Below are 18,234 nucleotides of genomic sequence, written 5' to 3' on the forward strand. Positions count from 1 at the left end.
AGCTGGGAGTCGGGAGCCAGGCCCTGCAACGCACACCTGCGACGGCTGAGCGCATGTCCTCGGGCTCCTCCCCCGCCAGGTGCTCCTCCCCCACCAGGAGCTCTTCCCCCACCAGGTGCTCCTCCCCCACCACGGGCACCTCCCCCGCCAGGTGCTCCTCCCCCGCCGTGGGCTCCACACCCCACTGTGGGCTCCTCCTCCACCAGGTGCTCCTCCCCCTGATGCAGGCTCCTCCCCCACCAGGTGCTCCTCCCCCCGCCAGGTGCTCCTCCCCCCACCAGGTGCTCCTCCCCACTGCTGCGGGCTCCTTCCCCCGCCAGGTGCTCCTCCCCCCACCCCGCATGCCCCCCTCCCCCGCCTCGTGTTCTTACCCCCTTCGGTCCCCCACGGCCCCCCACAGCCCCCCAACACCCCTACGGCTCCCCCCACCCCCCAACGGCGCAGGGCAGGCGGGCGACTGTCGGAGCTGCAGCCTCAGGCCCCCTGGGATGCGCAGGCGCTGCTGCGGCCCCTGCCCCTGCCTCCACCTCCCCGCCTGCCCGCCGGCCTCCCTACCCCCGCCCTTGCAACACGCAGCCAAGGGCATCTTTTCCGAACAGAAATTGATGGGGTCTCATCCCCTTCCCCACTTACACCGAGCCTTCCACGGCTCCTCACGCGGATCAATCAGGAAAAATCTCGGGTGGGCCCGGCAGGGTGTCTGGCAGGGTGACGGCGTGGTCTGCCCTGAATGACCTCTTGGCCCCAGGGGCCACTAGCCTTCCCTCATCCTTGGTACCAGCCGCGCCATCGTCCTGCGGCCACAGGCCCTTTGCATAGGCTCTTCTCTTTTCCTAGAACACCCTCCCCTACCTTCTGGGCACATTGATCTTTCAGATCTCAGCTCAGCGTCTCCCCTTGACCAGCTGAATGGCCCTATTCCCTGTTTTCATGACACCATAAGCTCCCCTTGAGAGCACGTATCATAGAAGCACATTTCCATGCTTCCACAGGATGATTTCACAAGCATCTATCTTCTCACCAGGCTGCTAGTTCCAGGAAAGGACAGACCGTATGTGGGTTTTCCGATCTCTGAATCCACACCTCAAATCCAAGATCCCGCACCTGGTACATTCTTAATAATTCAATACATGGCTTCTAGTTAGTGAGGTTTGGTTAGACGCCCTTCAAAGAGCGTTATACACACCGAGTTGTTCAAACCTCACAAACTGCCCTTGAGGATGGAGACGATTAATATCATCTGCATTTTACAGATGAAAAACTAAGAAATTAAGGAGGGGAGCCCAAACCACACAGTTACTCGTTAGTGGCAGCGGGATTCCCCCCTGAGCAGCCCCCCCCACCAGTCCTGCCTCGCAATTCTGATGCTGATAAATGGCCTCAACCTAGTTTTTTTTTTTAAAGCCTATTTAGGGATTAACTGACAAAGGACAGTTAATCTCTGAAATGACTTTACTGTTGAGAACTCTCTTAACACAAAGTACCCCATTAAAGGAGAAAAAAGTTAAAGCCTTCTGAAATAAGTGCTAAATGGGCATTTCCTAACTTAGACATGTAACCCTGATTAAAATAAGCATTTGGAGCTAGGAAAAAGATCTTACCATGATGTGGCATCATTTTAGGACAATCACCTACATCCTACTTACGGCAAAACACCTGGTTAAGATCAAGAATGGGACCTCATCTGTGAGGTTTCATGACTTATTGGAAGAGCTAACTCATGCAACACACACACACACACACAGCAAAATAAAAAAAAAAAAAGCAAGGAAAAACATGGTTTGCAAATGATATTTTTATATACCCAAAACCCAAAGAAATCAATTATAAAGCTATTAGTACTAATATTTAAAAAAAACGCCTCTATAAAGTAGCCAAATGCAAAATAAGTTTACAAAATCAATAACATTTCCATATGCCAGGGACAGATAAAAATATAAAGAAAAAATCTCCTTTATGATAACTGCCAACTGCATATAATACGCAGAAATAAACTCAGTAAGGAATGAGCAGGTGCTGGATGGAAAGACCTAGAGAGGGGTTTCAAAAAACTGAATAATTGAAGAGACATAGCGTCATCCTGAGCAGGAAGACGAACTACTGAAAGGTTAATTTAGAACATTAACCTTTTGAAAAGTTAATTTATAAGCTTAATGCAATTCTGAACAAAAGCCCAATGACCTGTTTTAAGTTGCTAAAATGATACCTAAGTTTAACTGGAAAAATAGATGGTCATGGACAATGGATATTTTGGGAAAAGGTAGCGAATGCGGGTCCTCCTCCTGCAGGGGAGTCACCGGAACGGCCAAATGATGCTTGTGACACCAGCGGGGCGGTGGTCTAAGCGCCGACGGGCTGAATATGGAACAGTATCGAGACGGCCTTAATACATGGAAAACGCACATGAAAATGGAAATGCATAGAGGACAACATTAAAAAAAAAACAATGAGAAAAGAAAAAGCATTTTTTGCACGGTCACCGAATTAACTGGGAAAAGAACTGCTACCTCCTCAACTCACACCATTTACTAAAATAAACTCCAGATGGAGAGAAGTTAAAACAAACTCAAGCCAAAAAATAATTAGAAAAAAATATAGGCAGATACATATCTGACTGGTTTTTCTGAGCAGAAAAACTGTGGGAAATATGACAAGCCGGTAGTTTTATGCAAAATGTATGCGTTATGTCAAAAATAGAAACAGAAGGGGCGCCTGGGTGTGAGCTCAGCCAGTTGAGTGTCTGCCTCCAGCTCGGGTCATGATCCCAGGGCCTGAGCCCCACATCGGGCTCCTGCTTAGCGGGAGCCTGCTTCTCTGTTTCCCTCTTCCCCTCACCCCACTCATGCTCGCTCTGTCTCTCAAATAAATAAGATCTTAAAAAAAACAAAAAAAAAAAAAAAAAAAAAACAAAAAAAAAAGAAAGGGATACAAAAGTGTTTGGCACAAAAGCAATAGCCTTAATATACAAAGAACCATTGCAAATCAATAGGAAATCAACAAGCCCTGTAATTGAAAAATCATACAGGCTTGTGAACAAATTAGTTTATAAGAAGACGCAAGCGGCCCAGAAACCAGAAAAATATTCAGCCGTAAGAATGATGAAGCAAAACTTCAAAGGAGGCCCCCGATTCAGTTCCCTAACCTTCCCCTTATTGGCACAGGCACCGGACCTACTCATGTTTCTAAAAATCTGGTGATTTTAAGGCCCGGTGATTCATTGCATTGTGTCATTCATTCACTCGTTACACATTCATTCGTTCATTCCTCCCTCTAGGTTGGACGCCGTGATGGGCCACGGGGCCGGATCCTGGGGCGGACGTGAGGAACCCAGCAGTGTGCGCTCACTGCAGCTGAAGGACACGGTCCACAGGCCCGCGCCTCGGTGGCCTTCGTGGCCTGGACGACCCACGAGGCGACACTGGCTACCGTGCCCAGCACCCCGGCTGCTGCCTGGGCTCAGAGCCGGGAGAGGAGAGAGGGGCTCCTCGCAGAGGGACCGCAGCAGTGACAGGGGAGGGACAGGGGCACCTCAGACCCGCTACACGAGGCTCCCGGGCCAGGCCCCTCAGTTGCCGTCTACACGGTCCCTCTGTAAGCAGGGCCCTGAGAGCGGGGAGGCCGCCCCGGCCTCTGCGCGTCCCCAGCACTTAGAATCCAGTAAATCGGAGGTCCCTGGGTGGCTCAGCAGTTTGGCGCCTGCCTTTGGCCCAGGGCGTGACCCCAGGGTCCGGGGATCGAGTCCCGTGTCGGGCTCCCTGCATGGAGCCTGCTTCTCCCTCTGCCTGTGTCTCTGCCTCTCTCTGTGTGTCTCTCATGAATAAATAAATAAAACCTTTGAAAAAAAAAAGAATCCAGTAAGTCGGGGCCGAGTGGACACATGAACCCCAACAGAGGGCAGGCAGGTAGCAGGAGGCTGTATTGCAGCAAGGGAAGGCAGCTGCACGGCTGAGAGGCGGAAACCGTTATGCTTTAAGTAATAATCCAGACACTTGGCTCGTTGAATTTGGAAAATACAGGCAAACATTAAAACAAACAAAAAAAAAAAAAAAAAAAAAAAAAAAGAGGAAACTTTATAACCTTACTTTCCTTCCAGAGGCAACTGTGATTTTTTTTCTACATTTTTCCATACATATTTCACACTGTGGAGCTAAGACTGTATATATAACTGCGTGTGGTCTTTCTTCAGTAAATTATTCTCATCCTGGGGCCCCGGGGGGCTCAGTGGTTGAGCGTCTGCCTCCAGCTCAGGGTGTGACCCTGGGGTTCCAGGATCGGGTCCCGCATCGGGCTCCCCACAGGGAGCCTGCTTCTCCCTCTGCCTGTGTCTCTGCCTCTCTCTCTCTCTCTCTCTCTCTGTGTGTGTCTCATGAATAAATAAATAAAATCTTTTTTTTAAATTATTCTAGTCTTAAAATACAAAAGGCAAGGCGCATTTGTAATCCACGTAGAACTGCAGAAACCCACGTGCGAACACTGATCTCCCAGGTGTCCTCCCTCCACCCAACCCAAAGTGACCAGGCAGGGACAGGTCCCTCTCCGTTGTCCTCCACCCCCCTCGCAAACAAATGGACACATTCTGGGAGAATTTTTACTATTTTGCTTAAAAACGAAATCCTACTTTAGCTCATTTCTCTGCGAATGCTTTCTCACTTAACGACACATCAGAGACGCCTTCGGGGTCGGTAGATACATAAAACCGAACTTATTTTTTTATATACAGGTCTAATAGTCCCCGGCATGGCTGTATCTCAGTTTACCCAACCACTGCCCCGCCGCCCGCCATCCAGGTCGCTTCTCGGTTTCCTTTTGCAACGATTCGGTAAACATTATGCCACGAGCTTCTCCCCCAAGATAGTCAATCTGTTCGGAAACAGCATTTTAAAGGGACGCACGATGTTCTGGTCCAGGGTTAAACCAGATTTACTCAACTGTTCTCCCACCATCAGACATTTCAATTGTTTCCGGAATTTTATTTTTTCGGTTTTTAAATCACATCTGGGCGCTCAGTGAGGTCTGGTGACAGATTGAATGCTGCTCTGCATGGCAGAAAACACTGCCCCGTGGCCAGAGTCCCAGAGGGATGCTCGGCTCGCAGGAGCGCACCCAGCTTTGGGTTCGAGGCTGGGGCGGGAATGGTCCATACGGCCTGGCTGACCCGGGTGGGGGGCACTGTGGACGTGGACAGCCTGGAAGCCTGACTCACCGGGAAGGCTCCCTGAAACCATATGTGTGTGAGTGAGCTGAGGAAGTCATAAGCCAGAGCAGCAAATAGAGCGAGAGTCCCTGCCGGACGGGCTAAATGTCCTTTCGTGCCTTTAAGATGCTGAATGTCTTCCTGTTTTTCACTTCTTTTTGTATTTTTATTATTTCTTTATTTTTATTTTTATTGTTTTTAAATGTGCCACCAAGATGCTGAATGTCTTCCTGTTTTTCACTTCTTTTTGTATTTTTATTCTTTCTTTATTTTTATTTTTATTGTTTTTAAATGTGCCTCCAAGATGCTGAATGTCTTCCTGATCTTCACTTCTTTTTGTATTTTTATTATTCTTTATTTTTATTTTTATTGTTTTTAAATGTGCCTCCAAGATGCCGAATGTCTTCCTGATCTTCACTTCTTTTTGTATTTTTATTATTTATTTTTATTTTTATTGTTTTTAAATGTCCCTTCAAGATGCTGAATGTCTTCCTGATCTTCACTTCTTTTTGTATTTTTATTATTTCTTTATTTTAATTTTTATTGTTTTTAAATTTTCATTTTTTATTATTATTATGTTATTATTATTTTATTCTTATTTTTATTATTTTCTTAATTCCAGTGGAGGCAACACGCATGCTCTATTACTTTCAGCCGTGGGCTCTCGTGATCCGACGATCCTGTGCGTTACTCAGGGCTCATCACGGGACGTGCACTCTTGAGCCCCTTCACCTATCTCCCCCATCCTATCAGTTTGCTCTCTGCATTTCAGAATCTTTTGTTTTGTTTTGTTTCTTAAATTGCACAGATGAGTCAAATCACACGGCGTTCGTCTTTCCCTGACTTATTTCACGTAGCACAGCACACGCTGGCGCCATCCAGGTTGTCGCAAACAGCCAGATGCCATCCTTTTCCATGGCTGAGTCATAGCCCAGGGTCACGTGCCTCAGCAGCTCTTCTCGACCCATCGTCCACCCACGGACACATGCTCGGGCCTGTTCCGACTCTCAGTTACCGTAAGTAAAGCCGCAAGGGATGTAGAGGTCCTCGAGTCGTCTGTAGTGACTGTTTTTGTAGTCTCCGTTCTTGACTCCTGAAGACCAGCCTACTGCCCTGTAGGCGGGAATGCTGCTGTGGACTCCATTGGAGGGCACCTGGCATCTCCTCTGTGCACAGGATGTGCTGCCCCCACCCACCCATCCCTCTCTCCCATCAGCGTGGTGACCAGACACGGCCAAGACCCATTTGGGGCTCAAGAACAATCCTGGAGAATTAAACACTTTGGGTTGTTGCTCATGCATCTGTTTTTGGACAGTTTCCCTATGACAGACTTCCAGAAGTGCAGGTTACTGGCTCAAAGGGTATGAACATTTGTGATGCTTGGGCTCTGGATCTTGCAAATACTTTCTGGAAAACACTCCAATTCCATTCTCAACAGCCATGTCCATGAAGGCCTATCTCGAGCCATCTTCACTTGCATTGTGTGTCCTCTTATTGGAGGCTTTTTCCCTCCTTGACAGGTGCAAAAAAAAAGCTACCTTTTTTTTTTTTAAGATTTTATTTATTTATTCATGAGAGACATACAGAGAGGCAGAGACACAGGCAGAGGGAGAAGCAGGCTCCATGCAGGGAGCCGACACGGGACTCGATCCCGGGACTCCAGGATCACGCCCTGGGCTGAAGGCGGCGCTAAACCGCTGAGCCACCCAGGGATCCCCAAGAAAAGCTATCTTGTTTTATTTCACATCTCTTCAGAACTTCGATTCTAAACATTTTTTTTTCAACTTTCTCTAATAATTTTAGATCCTCCCTCTGGGAACGATCCAATGAAATCTTCGGCTAATTTTCCACAGTCGTGTTTATTTTTTCTTATTGATTTACAAATTTATGTCCTCTAGGCATCACATGTGCTACGTATATGTCTGTAGCCATTGTGGCCTTTTAATTTTATGATATTTAACATACAGACGTTCCTAAGTTTTATGTACGTAAATCTTCCATTAAGTTCCCACGATTTCCTTACCAATTTGTACTAACTCTTCATAGAATCTGGATTTTACTCTTTTGTCATGTTTGTTGCAAATATTGTTGTCTACCTGGCTGTGTGCTTCCTGCTTTGTTTAGGGTTTGTGTGTGTGTGTGTGTGTAGATTAAAATGTCCAGTTTTGCAAGCAGTACCATTCACCTGTCTTTTTCTTGGTGATATTTTTTAGAAAGACCTCTCTACCGAAGACCGGCTGGCTTCTCATCTCTGCCAACAACATAAAAGCTAAAGTCCTTGCCTTTGAAAGCTCTACCTGAATGGATGCTGCACCGCCTCTTGACCTCCTGCCCTGTCCCTTGTCCCCTCATTTTCACGGTCAGCCATGCTGCCCCCGGGCCATTCCTTGAGCCCATCATACGCCCACCCTGGGACCCTTCATTCCAGAAACATCTTTCCTCAAGACCCATATGACCTACTCCCTCACTTCCTTCAGCTCTGGAGTCAAATATCGCCTTCTCAGAGACCACGCTACATAAAATCCAGGCCCCGCTGCTTTCACACCGGGGGCCCCAGGTTCCTGCTTTTTTTTTTTTTTTTCTCCATAGCATTCAGCACCCACTGCCATGGACTCTCCTGCTCACTTTCCTCCCCTTCCCATTAGAATGCCGTCTCCGTGAGAACAGAGGTGCTATTTTGTTCTCTGCTCTATCTCCAGCTCCCAGACCTATACTGGCACATGGCAGATGCTCCCGGAAGAGCTGCGGGTTGAATGAATGAATTCATAAATATTAATTGCCCACGCAACTCCATGCTCAGGATGCTTGCTCTCCAGTTCCTTCACCCAGCTGGCTACAGGTGCTTCGAGATTCCTTCCGGCCTCCAAGCCACCGTCTTGGAACCCTCGTGACAATGGCATGGATGTCCCCCGTACCCGCCAGCCGCCCACTGGGAATATCCTTGCTTTCCCCAATGATGCCCTGATGACGTTTGCGTGGCTTCCCCATCAGTAGCCTCCTTGAGAGCCTATTCATATTTTTATCTCCACCACCTCGAGGGTTCAGTCCTTGCCCACTGTGGACACTCAGTACCTACTATGGGGATGAATGCATGCATGACCGAAATGAATTAATCATTTTATAATATTCAGACGATACGTTACAATTTCATTTATCTGTGTAGTTAGGGTTTATTGGGGAGGTGGCTTCGGAAAAGGTTAAAAGCGTGCGTTTGGGAAGCAAAACCCTTGGGAGCAAATTTCTGTACTTTTTGGGCACTTCATGTAAACCCTTTAAACCTAAGTTTGGACATCTTTAAAATTAACACCCACTTCAAGGATGGCTGTATAGATTAATGTGCTGGTACCTGCTAATTGCTAAATGCTCAGACGGTACCTGGCACAGGACATGTGGTCAATAAATACCAGCTAATCTTTCCATAAAGATTCGTGCTTTTCTTCATATAGGTCCCAGTCACATCTTGTTAAGGTTGTTCCCAGACATTTTAAGCACTTTTTCTTGCTCTAGTGAATAACATTTTTCCCATGATTTTATTTTTCTAGCTGTTTTTACAGATATACAGAGAACCTATTGATTTTTATATATTCATCTTGCATCCAACTGGGTTTCTGAACTCTTATTAATTCCAAAGATTTCTCGGTTGATTCCCTTGGGTGTTTTAGGTACACAGTCATGTTGTCTACAAATAATGATAATTTTGAGGAGATAACTCTTTTGAGAAGTTTGGCAGGAAAATTCAATTCAATTCTGCAAATATTTATTGACTGATAAGGTCAATTTTGGACAAATTTAGTTGGAGAAGCCAGTGGGAAATCCAGATGGAAATGGCCAGAAGGCAATTAAGGCTATAGACTGGAATTTTGGGAGTGTGCTCTGGGCCGAGCTACCAATTCATCGAAGCCATGTAATTAATGAAAGCCCCCCAAGAGGAAACGCAGAGGGAAGCCGCAGATGTGGCGCAGGCCATCATGTCCACCGGATGCGACTCGCCTGCCACGCGGAGCCACCTGTGCACCTCAGGTCTATAGCGGGACTATGGTCCAGCTGTGGGCACACCTTCTGGCACGGGGCCCTTGCCTGGACGGGTGGGGGGGGCAGGCAGGGACCGAACCGAACAGTATCTCTGGCCCTTCAGGAGCGGGGCAGAGACCACGCCAGGGACCACATCTTCGCCCCCCTCCCCTACACACCCAGCTTTGCTCCATAAACACCCCCAGGCCCTCACAGGCTTGCCCTGGAATGCCCTTCCCCCGCCTCCTACCCCCCACTCCCCAGCCTTACTCCCTGCTCACGACTCAGTTCACAGAGCACCTCCTTTGAGGAGTCTTCCCTGGTTTCCTGGGCAGTTTCTGCCTCCCCTCCTCCCTCCCTCCTTCTCCCCCTCCCTCTCTCCATCTGTCCTTTCCTCCTTCCCTCTCCCTCCGCCCCTCTGTCACTCCCTCCCTCCCTCCCTCCCTCCATCTGTCCTTTCCTCTTTTCTTCCCTCTCTCCAACCACCATCCACCAAATTCCAGGTCTTCTCTCTTCCCTCCCAATCTGTACCTTGCAGCCGAACAAAAGCAGCCTCTACTCTTGCTTAAACTCCTCCCATGGCTCCCCTGGATAAAGCCCTTAATCCTCAATATGGTGCAAGAGATGCCGCTTCCCTGCATGAGCCGGGCCCTGTTCCTCTCTTCACCTTTCTGCAGCTCTTTCCCTTAAATGATGCTCCGGTGACAGCCAGACTACATTCCGCTCCTTTGCTCACTCTGAGTCGCCAAACTGAGTCCCCCCACCCCCCCGATTGAAGCATCCTTTCCCCATCCTCTGGTCTGGCCAACTCCTATTCATCTTTTAGGTCACAGGTCAAAATTCACCACCTCCTGGAGACCTTACAGATCACCGCATTGAGGAGACGCGCCCCCACCCCAACACGCAACCCAACACACGCCCTGCTTCTCCACTGTCACACGTGCATACGCATCCCCGAGGGGTGTGGACTCCATGGGGTAGAGACCATGTCCCATCACATTCACGCCCATCCCCAGCACCCAGGACACTGTGCAGACAACAGGTGCCCAGCAGAGGTGCACACGCGTCCTACCGAATGGCAGACCCAGAGCGCCTCCAGGGCCATGCCTCTGTCTGTAATCCCAGGGCCCGGCACCTGGTGGGCATCGCAGATGAACCTTAGGGGCTGGACAAGAGAATTAGCACACGTGTTTCTCATGAAGTTGTACGCTGATTTTTTTTTCTTTTTTTCCTATCGGTCTTAACACTCAGAGAAACTCCCATTAATGGCGTGGTGTCTAGGCCGGGGTTTCTCAGTCTTGGCACTACTGGCATTTGGGGAAGAATAATTCTGTCCTCTGCATGTGGCATGTTCAGCAGCATCCCTGGCCTTACCCCCTGAATGCCAAGTAGCACATCCCAGTCGTAACAACCAAACATACCTCCAGACATTGCCCAGGGTCCACTAGGAGGGGAAAATCACCCCGAGTAGAGAGCCACTGACCTAATTCTTTGCCAGCTTGGAGCTCCTACCAAAAGCTACAAATACTCTCTAGAACAAGATACACAGGATGCTAACCTCCCATCTTTTTCATTCATTTCGAAGGAGTCACAAACCTCCTACACCAGAGGTTCTTCATCCTTACTGTGCGATGACCCTCTCTGGAGGCCTGACGAAGCCTTCGTGAATGATGTTTTCTGTGAAATAAATGTTTTAAATAAAGCAAAGCATATAGAATTACGAAGGGAACCAATTATGCTGAAATACAGTTTTCAAAACATTTTGAAAATTTGTCATCCGGTAATATGGGCACTCCCCTATTAATGCATTATTAATAAGATCTAGCAGTGGGCCTGATGAAATACTGCAGCTCAAAGCATCAGTGCTATTTCTGGATGGCTACAACAACCATATTTTCAGGTAATGAAAATACCTGTGATCTTACCCGTGACAAATTCACACACATTGCCACTACTTTGTTGCCTATATTCATCATTGGTAGAAATGCCAAGTCTCGGCCAGAAATTAGTGAAAATAAAGACGCAATTTTCTCCCAACCATGTTAGGAAGCCCCTAGATTCTATCAAGAACCCCGGAGATCCAACTGAATTCAATCTTCCATTCAGCAAATCTGGGGAAATTTACCTAGTTCCAGCCTGTACGCGTATGGGGGTGGGAAGCCGGGAGGGATGCAGTGTGTATGTGTCCTGAAGGAGCTCAGAGTGGGAGGTGGAGTTAGACACACACGGCCCAGCTTACTAACTGTCCGGGGACACCTCGTGGTTGGGTCCCCGGGGGCACAGCAGAGACCACATACAAACAAGCCCAGAAGGACTGGTGCTTCCGTGAGGGTCCGAGAAGGAAATGAACATCTATTCACACGCTTCACTGACATTATCTCCCTAACATTTGCAATGAGCCTCTGACGTCAGGCTATTGCGTCCTGCCCCTACCACTTTACGTGTGATGAGACTGAAGCTCACGGAGGTTTAAGAGCACACTCAAGCTCAAGAAGGTAGCAGCGGAAGAGGTAGGAGTCAAATCCAGGTCTTCAGGACAGCGAAGCTCAAGCTGCAAGGATCCCACACGCCGCCGGGAGACACAGCTCCTGAGCTGTGGTCCTGTTTCCACTCTGCACCCAGTGCTGGGGGGGCACAGCCTGGGATTTATTGAAAAGAGCTTAGCACAGTTGCCGTGCCTTGGGGACATGCAAACAAAACAGGATCTCCCTCCTCTCAAGCGGGGGATGCATCCAGCAAAGGTATAAAACAATGCCCGGCAGACGGGGTTAGGCGGCGAGCCTGCCCCTGTACCACATCCAAGTGTTCTGGGGGAGTAATCCCATGCCGCTCAGCTTCCTAATTCTACCTCCAGGCTCTCTGATTCTCCTGGACATGCTTAACACGGAAGCCACCACTGTGTTCCAAATATGATTTTCCCTGCCTGGCAATACACAGGCAGCTCATTTGTCATCATTTTGAGCCAACACCAGCCAGGGGTTGTTTACTGTGTTGACGGGGAATCCTGGACCAACAGAGGGATCTCTGCATTGCTGATGGCAGAGTCTCTCACTCACAAGGTTGTGCTCCATCCCTGGATCAGCACGGAGAGGAGGGGCCAGGTGCATCTGGGGACAGGCACCTTTGCCAGGTTGGTCCCACTCCTGGCCAGGTCTTTCAGAGAAAATACAGAGCTGGCATTGAGTTCTCCTCAGCTGAGAAGACACCTGAGCTGTGGCTTTGACTCAGAGGTGGTGGCTGAGCACAGGGGCTGACACACAAAAACTCAGGTCTTAGCAAATGCTCGATTCATTCATTTAAAAAACAGCATTGAGGGGCATCTGGGTGGCTGCATCAGGTTAGCATCCAACTCTTGATTTTGGCTCAGGCCATGATCTTGGGTCTTGAGATTGAGCCCCATATCGGGCTCTGTGCTCAGTGGGGAGTCTGTTTGAGAGTCTCTCCCTCTCTCTCTCTCTCCCCCTCTGCCCTTGCCCCTGTTTGTACACTCTCTCTCTCTAAAACAAATAAATAAACCTTTTAAAAAATGGTATTGAGCCCACCCAGGGCAGCCAGCTCTGCTCTATAACCAGGAACGCTCACAGCTATTGGCGCCCGGCCCGGCTTCTTTCAAAATGTCTACTGTTCACGAAATTCTCTGCAAGCTCAGCTTGGAGGGTGATCACTCCAAGACCCCAAGTGAAAAAAAAAAAAAAAAACCCAAGTGCATTAGCGCTGGTCAAAGCATACACCAATTCTGATGCTGAGTGTGATGCTCTGAACATTGAAACGGTCATCAACACCAAAGGTGTGGATGAGGTCGTCACTGTCAACCTTTCGACCAACTGTAGCAATGAACAGAGACAGGATATTGCCTCTGCCTACCAGAGAAGGATGAAAAGGGAACCTGTAGCAGCCCTGAAGTCAGCCTTGTCCAGCCCCCTGGAGACCATGATTTGGGGCCTATTGAAAACACCTGCTCAGTATGAGGCTCCTGAACTGAAAGCCTCCATGAAGGGCCGGGGACTGAGGAGGACTCCCTCACTGAGGTCATCTGCTCAAGGACCAACCGAGAGCTTCAGGAAATGAACAGTCTACATGAAATGTCCAAGACTAGTCTGGAGGAGGACGTCATTTCGGACACGCCTGGCAACTTCCGCAGGCTGATGGTTGCCTTGCAAAGGGTTAAAGAGCAGAGGGTGGCTCGCTCATCGATTATGAATTGATTGACCAAGATGCCTGGAATCTCCATGACGCTGGGGTGAAGAGGAAAGGAACTGATGGGTCCCCGTGGGCATCATGACATCATGACAAAGAAGAGTGTGCGTCACCTCCAGAAAGCACTCGGAAAGTATAAGGGCGACAGCCCTTATGACACGCTGGAGAGCACCAAGAAGGAGGGCAAAGGAGAAGATCTGGAAAATGCTTTCCTGAACCTGGCCCAGTGCCTTCAGAACAAGCCCCTGTATTTTGCCGACCGACTGTACGACTCCATGAAGGGCAAGGGGACTTGTGATAAAGTCCCGATTAGAATCCTGGTCTCTTGCAGTGAAGTGGACATGTTGAAAATTAGGTCTGAATTCAAGACAAGTACAAGTCCCTGTACCACGACATCCAGCACGACAGGAGGGGCGGGGACGCCTGAAGCCCACCGTGGCATGAGCACCCACGAGGGTGCCCCTTTGTTTCCAGCTAACGGTCCTAGAAAATAGCTTGAGACTAGCAGCCCCACGGTGCCCGTCCCTGCCAAGGATGGTGGTAGCATAGCCCCCTCCCCATCCTTATTTTGGTTGCCAAGCATTGCCTGCCTCCCATGTCTAGCCTCTCCTTTTAGCCAAAGAAATGAACACTCCAAGGAGCTGGAAGTGAAATCTATGATGTGAAACACTTTGCTTCTTGTGTACTATGTCATAAACAGATGAATAAACTGAAATTTTACTTAAAAAAAATAGTATTGAGCACCCGCAGTATCCCAGGCATCATCCCAGGCATCATCCCTGGCCTCCTGGAGCTCAGTCTAATAAGAATAGATTATTACATATTCCTCCTGTGCCAAGCACTTTCTTATGTATTTTGCAGCTAATAAACTCCATTCCATCCCCGCAACTATAATGGATAGGTATATCATGATGCCCATTTTTATAGACAAGGAAACTGAGGCCCAGGAAGGTTAAGTCACCTGCCCAAGGTGAGACAGTTGATAAATGGTAGAAGCAGGATTCAACTCCAGGCAAGCTGGTCCCAATATCTGCCTTCTTACCCACTTCTCCACATAGGGGTGGATGGATTGGGAGGCGGGGGCATTAAGAGTGCGCCTAGATGCTTATTTTCCTGAATCGATCAGTCACACTTCTTTCCGGAGCACACTCTAGGGCAAAGAACCTTGCCTTTGGGCGGCCTTCACTCAAGTGTCAATCACCCCAGCTCCGACTCCGAACTTTCTGCTTCGATGCCCGTCCTTCTAAGCCTGAGCTCAGTCATCAGGAGGGAGACCGCGTGAGGACTTCTGTGCACACTGGACTTCACAAAAGAAGGAAAAAAAGTAACCTGGGAAACAAGTGACTTGTCAAAAGCCTGTGAGGCCAAGCGTATGTCTGTGTCCCTCTCCCCCACCGAAGCGCCTCCTGATGGCAAGTACCACGTCTGATTTGCTATTAAATCCCCAATACGGGAGTTGGCATTTCATAGATACGCAGCTAATATTTATTGAGTAAACAGTTTAATATGTCCAGTTGTCATCTGTGCCTTTTTTTTCGTCTGTTTCTCTACTTATCAAAAGCTCCTGGCTGCTGTTTTATTATATGCACCCGTAGAGGAACTAGCCTCATCCCCGAGGGACACAGGCAACTACAAGCCCTTTGCCCTTCTGTGACTCATATATGAAAATTAATGTAAAAGGGTAGGTGGGGGATTTAATATGGTGCCGTGGAAAGAATCACAGAGCTTGTTTTGCTGCTTCCTAGCAAGGGACATGATCCAGTCCTTTAGTCAGAGAGGCCCCTGTCCCCCCGACTTAAAATGAGCCTCCCAAGGCCACCTTCCCATAGACGCCCTGAGTGGCCCTGAGTGGCCCTGGGTCAGGAGACCCCAGGGAATGGCCACTGTCCCCGAGCCAGAGAGCCCTGTCCATGGTCCTGGGGCAATTGTTTCCCAACCCTGGGCCACTGCAGATGCGCGTCCAATTTCTCCCAGGATTTCAGCATCAGACGAGAAGGAAAGGGGGACTTGGTAAGACGAAGAAGCGGTTGGAGAGAGGGGAGAGGGAGAGAGAGAGCTGGGGAAGGGGTGAGGGCAGCAGAGGTGAGGGCAGAGAGCACTGGAGCTCCATTCAGGGTCCTGAGTGCCTAAAACAAGGTCCACCAGCCTCAGGCCAGACAGAACCAGAGGCCGCGCTAGAGACGGTTTGCCCCAGGGGCCCTGGGGTGAGGGTTAGGCGGGGTGGTCCCTTAGGAGTGCATCCTTGAGATGCTCCCACATTCAGTCCTCAGCAACCACAGAGGAGGAGAAGGACAGGGAGCAGACTGACGTTCTAGAGACCAGGAAGGGGGAGACCTGAGATCCAGCGTGAGACACAGAATCAGACATCCCAAGGGCCAGAGGGAGGACGTAACATATGGTCACCAGCACTTGGGTGCAGGCTTTCCCTCCTCCATAGATGGCCCACCCCCTCGTTTCCCCAGCACCTTCAGACTGGACATCTGCTGGAAATCCAAACAGCTCGCTCACACAGACTTTCACAGCAGCTCCAGGGAAAGCCCAGTACAGACTTTAAATTAGCCATTCAAAGGTCATCTGCAATTTGTTTTGTTTTTCCCACTCTCCGGCGGATGCGCTGCTCTTTTACATGCTAAGGAAAAGAGCTTTGTGTTTTGATGCCCCCCAATTGCACATTTGAATTTTCTATGAGCTCTGCTGGTGATTTGAAAATTGTTCCTATCAAAAAGGAAAAGTCAGCCACTCTGTTCAAGTAAATTAGTGATGAGGTCCATCCTGGCCTTGCCCAGCTCGGGATGCCAGCAAGGATTCCTTCATTCAACCAATACTCGCTGTACCTCCTCCACCTTCCAGGCACAGGACAAACACAGTCTCTGCTCTTGCAGAGCTTCCCTCTTTCGCTCCTCCCTCCCCAGCCACTGCCTCCTGTCTGCTCCTCCCACAAGGGGCCATGCTCTCACCTCAGGGCCTTTGCACTTCCTTTCCCCTCTTCTCACAAACTCCTTCTCCTCTTTTAAGTCTTTGCTCCACGTTCCCTTCTCAACAAGGCCTACCTGGTAGCTGACCGTAATAAATCACAACCCTCTCTCACCTCCATCCCCAACACCAACAATCTCCCTTATGTGTTTAGTTTCCTTTCTCCCACAGCATGTATCACTCTGTAGGACCCTATGTAGTTTATTTGTGTATTTACCATCTGTTTCCTCCTGTTTGAACACTCATTTCACAAAAGCAAGGTCTCTGTTTTATTCATTGTTCCACCCCACATGCCTAGAACAGTGTCTGGCACATGGTAGGCACTCGGTAAATATTTGTTCAATGAATGAATAAACTGTAATTCAGTGTGCTCATAAATGCACAGCTCCCTAAACACCCAGGAAGCCAAACCAGATGCTGTGGCTCTAAGAGCAGTTTGAGATGGGAGGACCCACAGAGCAGCCCATGGTGGAATTACAGCCAGGGAGAGGGTTCCTGAGTGGCCATCTCCCCACCCGAATGGTCTCCTTAGGGCAGAAAACACTGCCTGCCTTCTTCACCAACACATCCTTGAGGGCCTCAAACAGGGCTGTGGAAGGAATCAACTAGCACAAGGACGAAGGAATTCCAGCCGTCATTCATCTGGCACTGACTCCGTGCCCCACACAGCGCTGAGCATCTTACTCACATGATTTCTTTCAAACCTCAAAACATTCCAAAGAGGTTGGTGTTATTTTTTACCCTGTTTAACAAATGAAGTTTGAGCTCAATAACTTGCCCAAGTTCACACATATAATAATAGATGGCAAAGCTGAGGTTCAGCGGAGGTTTGTGTGACTCCTGAGACTGAGCTCTGAAAGTATATGTTCCACTGCTGCACTGGGATGAAAGGGAGGCAGGAAGACGGGGAGGGAGAGAAACACAGACAGAAGGAGGGAGGGAAGAGAGACAGGGAGGGAGAGAGGGATGGTGGGAGGAAAAGAGGGAAGGAGGAAGAAGGAAGATGGCAGGCAGGTCACATGCCAGATGTAGCACGGAGCTCCAAAATTGCTGACTAGAGCTAAGGCGCTTTCCCCCTTGGCTGGACATAACTCCACCATAGCCCTGTCCCCACCCCACCCCCTACCTGAAGGTAACACAGAGATGGCACATCTCGTCTTAGAAGAGACTTTATTTTAATTAATTCTTTGAAAACCTTCCTCTCAATTCCTCTCCCCTCCCTCTCTCTCCCCTTCTCTCTCCCTCGCTCAACTTGAATGAACTGAGGGAAAAATGTATCTGAGTAGGTGGATAGATAATCTAAAAATTGTGTCAGGAAGTAATGGAGAAATGTACTTCCTCTTAGCATCTCTATAAAAGGAAATCATCACAGCTCTCTTGTTGCCCTTCCCCCGTACAATGCAAGCCAGCAGCATGATGAGGCTGGGCATGTGGATGCATCTGATTCAGAACCTGCCCCAGTGACCTCAGGCCTCAGCTTAGAAAACATCCCTATGACCGTTGCCTCAGATGCCCAGTGCTGGCCTTAGTGGCCTTTGCTCACCCTGGGCTCCTCCAATCTGGTCAGCCACAGCCTCTGCCTAATTGCCCACCTGCTGTTCCAGTGGCCTCCTTGTTCCAGCTGAGAGCCCCATCCAGAGGCACCCAGCCACTCAAAGTGCTTACCAGGGGGCTGCTCTGCAAAGTCCTGTGTATGAGAGCTCTGGGAACCCTTCAGGGCCTCCAGAAATCCTGCTCATCCTAGCTAGCTTCCTTCTCTTGAGGCCACACCAAAATGATGTCACCATGCCAAAGACTGGGACAGGAATTCCCAGGGCCATCTGCTGGGTGGCCTTAAGAAAAATCAAAAGTGTATGCTG

The 18,234-nt window shown here is 49.1% G+C and overlaps 1 protein-coding gene and 1 pseudogene across 1 annotated transcript in view; one reads left to right on the forward strand and one right to left on the reverse strand.

Annotated features, from left to right (window-relative positions):
• Nucleotides 1–790, reverse strand: part of CSMD2 (CUB and Sushi multiple domains 2) — a 439,342-nt gene extending 438,552 nt beyond the window's left edge. The window contains exons 1-2 of the mRNA XM_041738011.1: nucleotides 779–790; nucleotides 37–184 (exon numbers count right to left, since the gene is read on the reverse strand). Coding sequence (XP_041593945.1) covers nucleotides 37–184; nucleotides 779–790 — 160 coding nt within the window. The remainder of the gene's footprint in view (nucleotides 1–36; nucleotides 185–778) is intronic.
• An 11,996-nt stretch (nucleotides 791–12,786) lies between these two features.
• On the forward strand, nucleotides 12,787–13,829 carry LOC121481051 (annotated as a pseudogene).
• Nucleotides 13,830–18,234: the final 4,405 nt, after the last annotated feature.

This window comes from Vulpes lagopus, chromosome 23 (genome assembly GCF_018345385.1).
Source record: "Vulpes lagopus strain Blue_001 chromosome 23, ASM1834538v1, whole genome shotgun sequence".
In the NCBI taxonomy this organism is placed as follows: Eukaryota; Metazoa; Chordata; class Mammalia; order Carnivora; family Canidae; genus Vulpes; species Vulpes lagopus.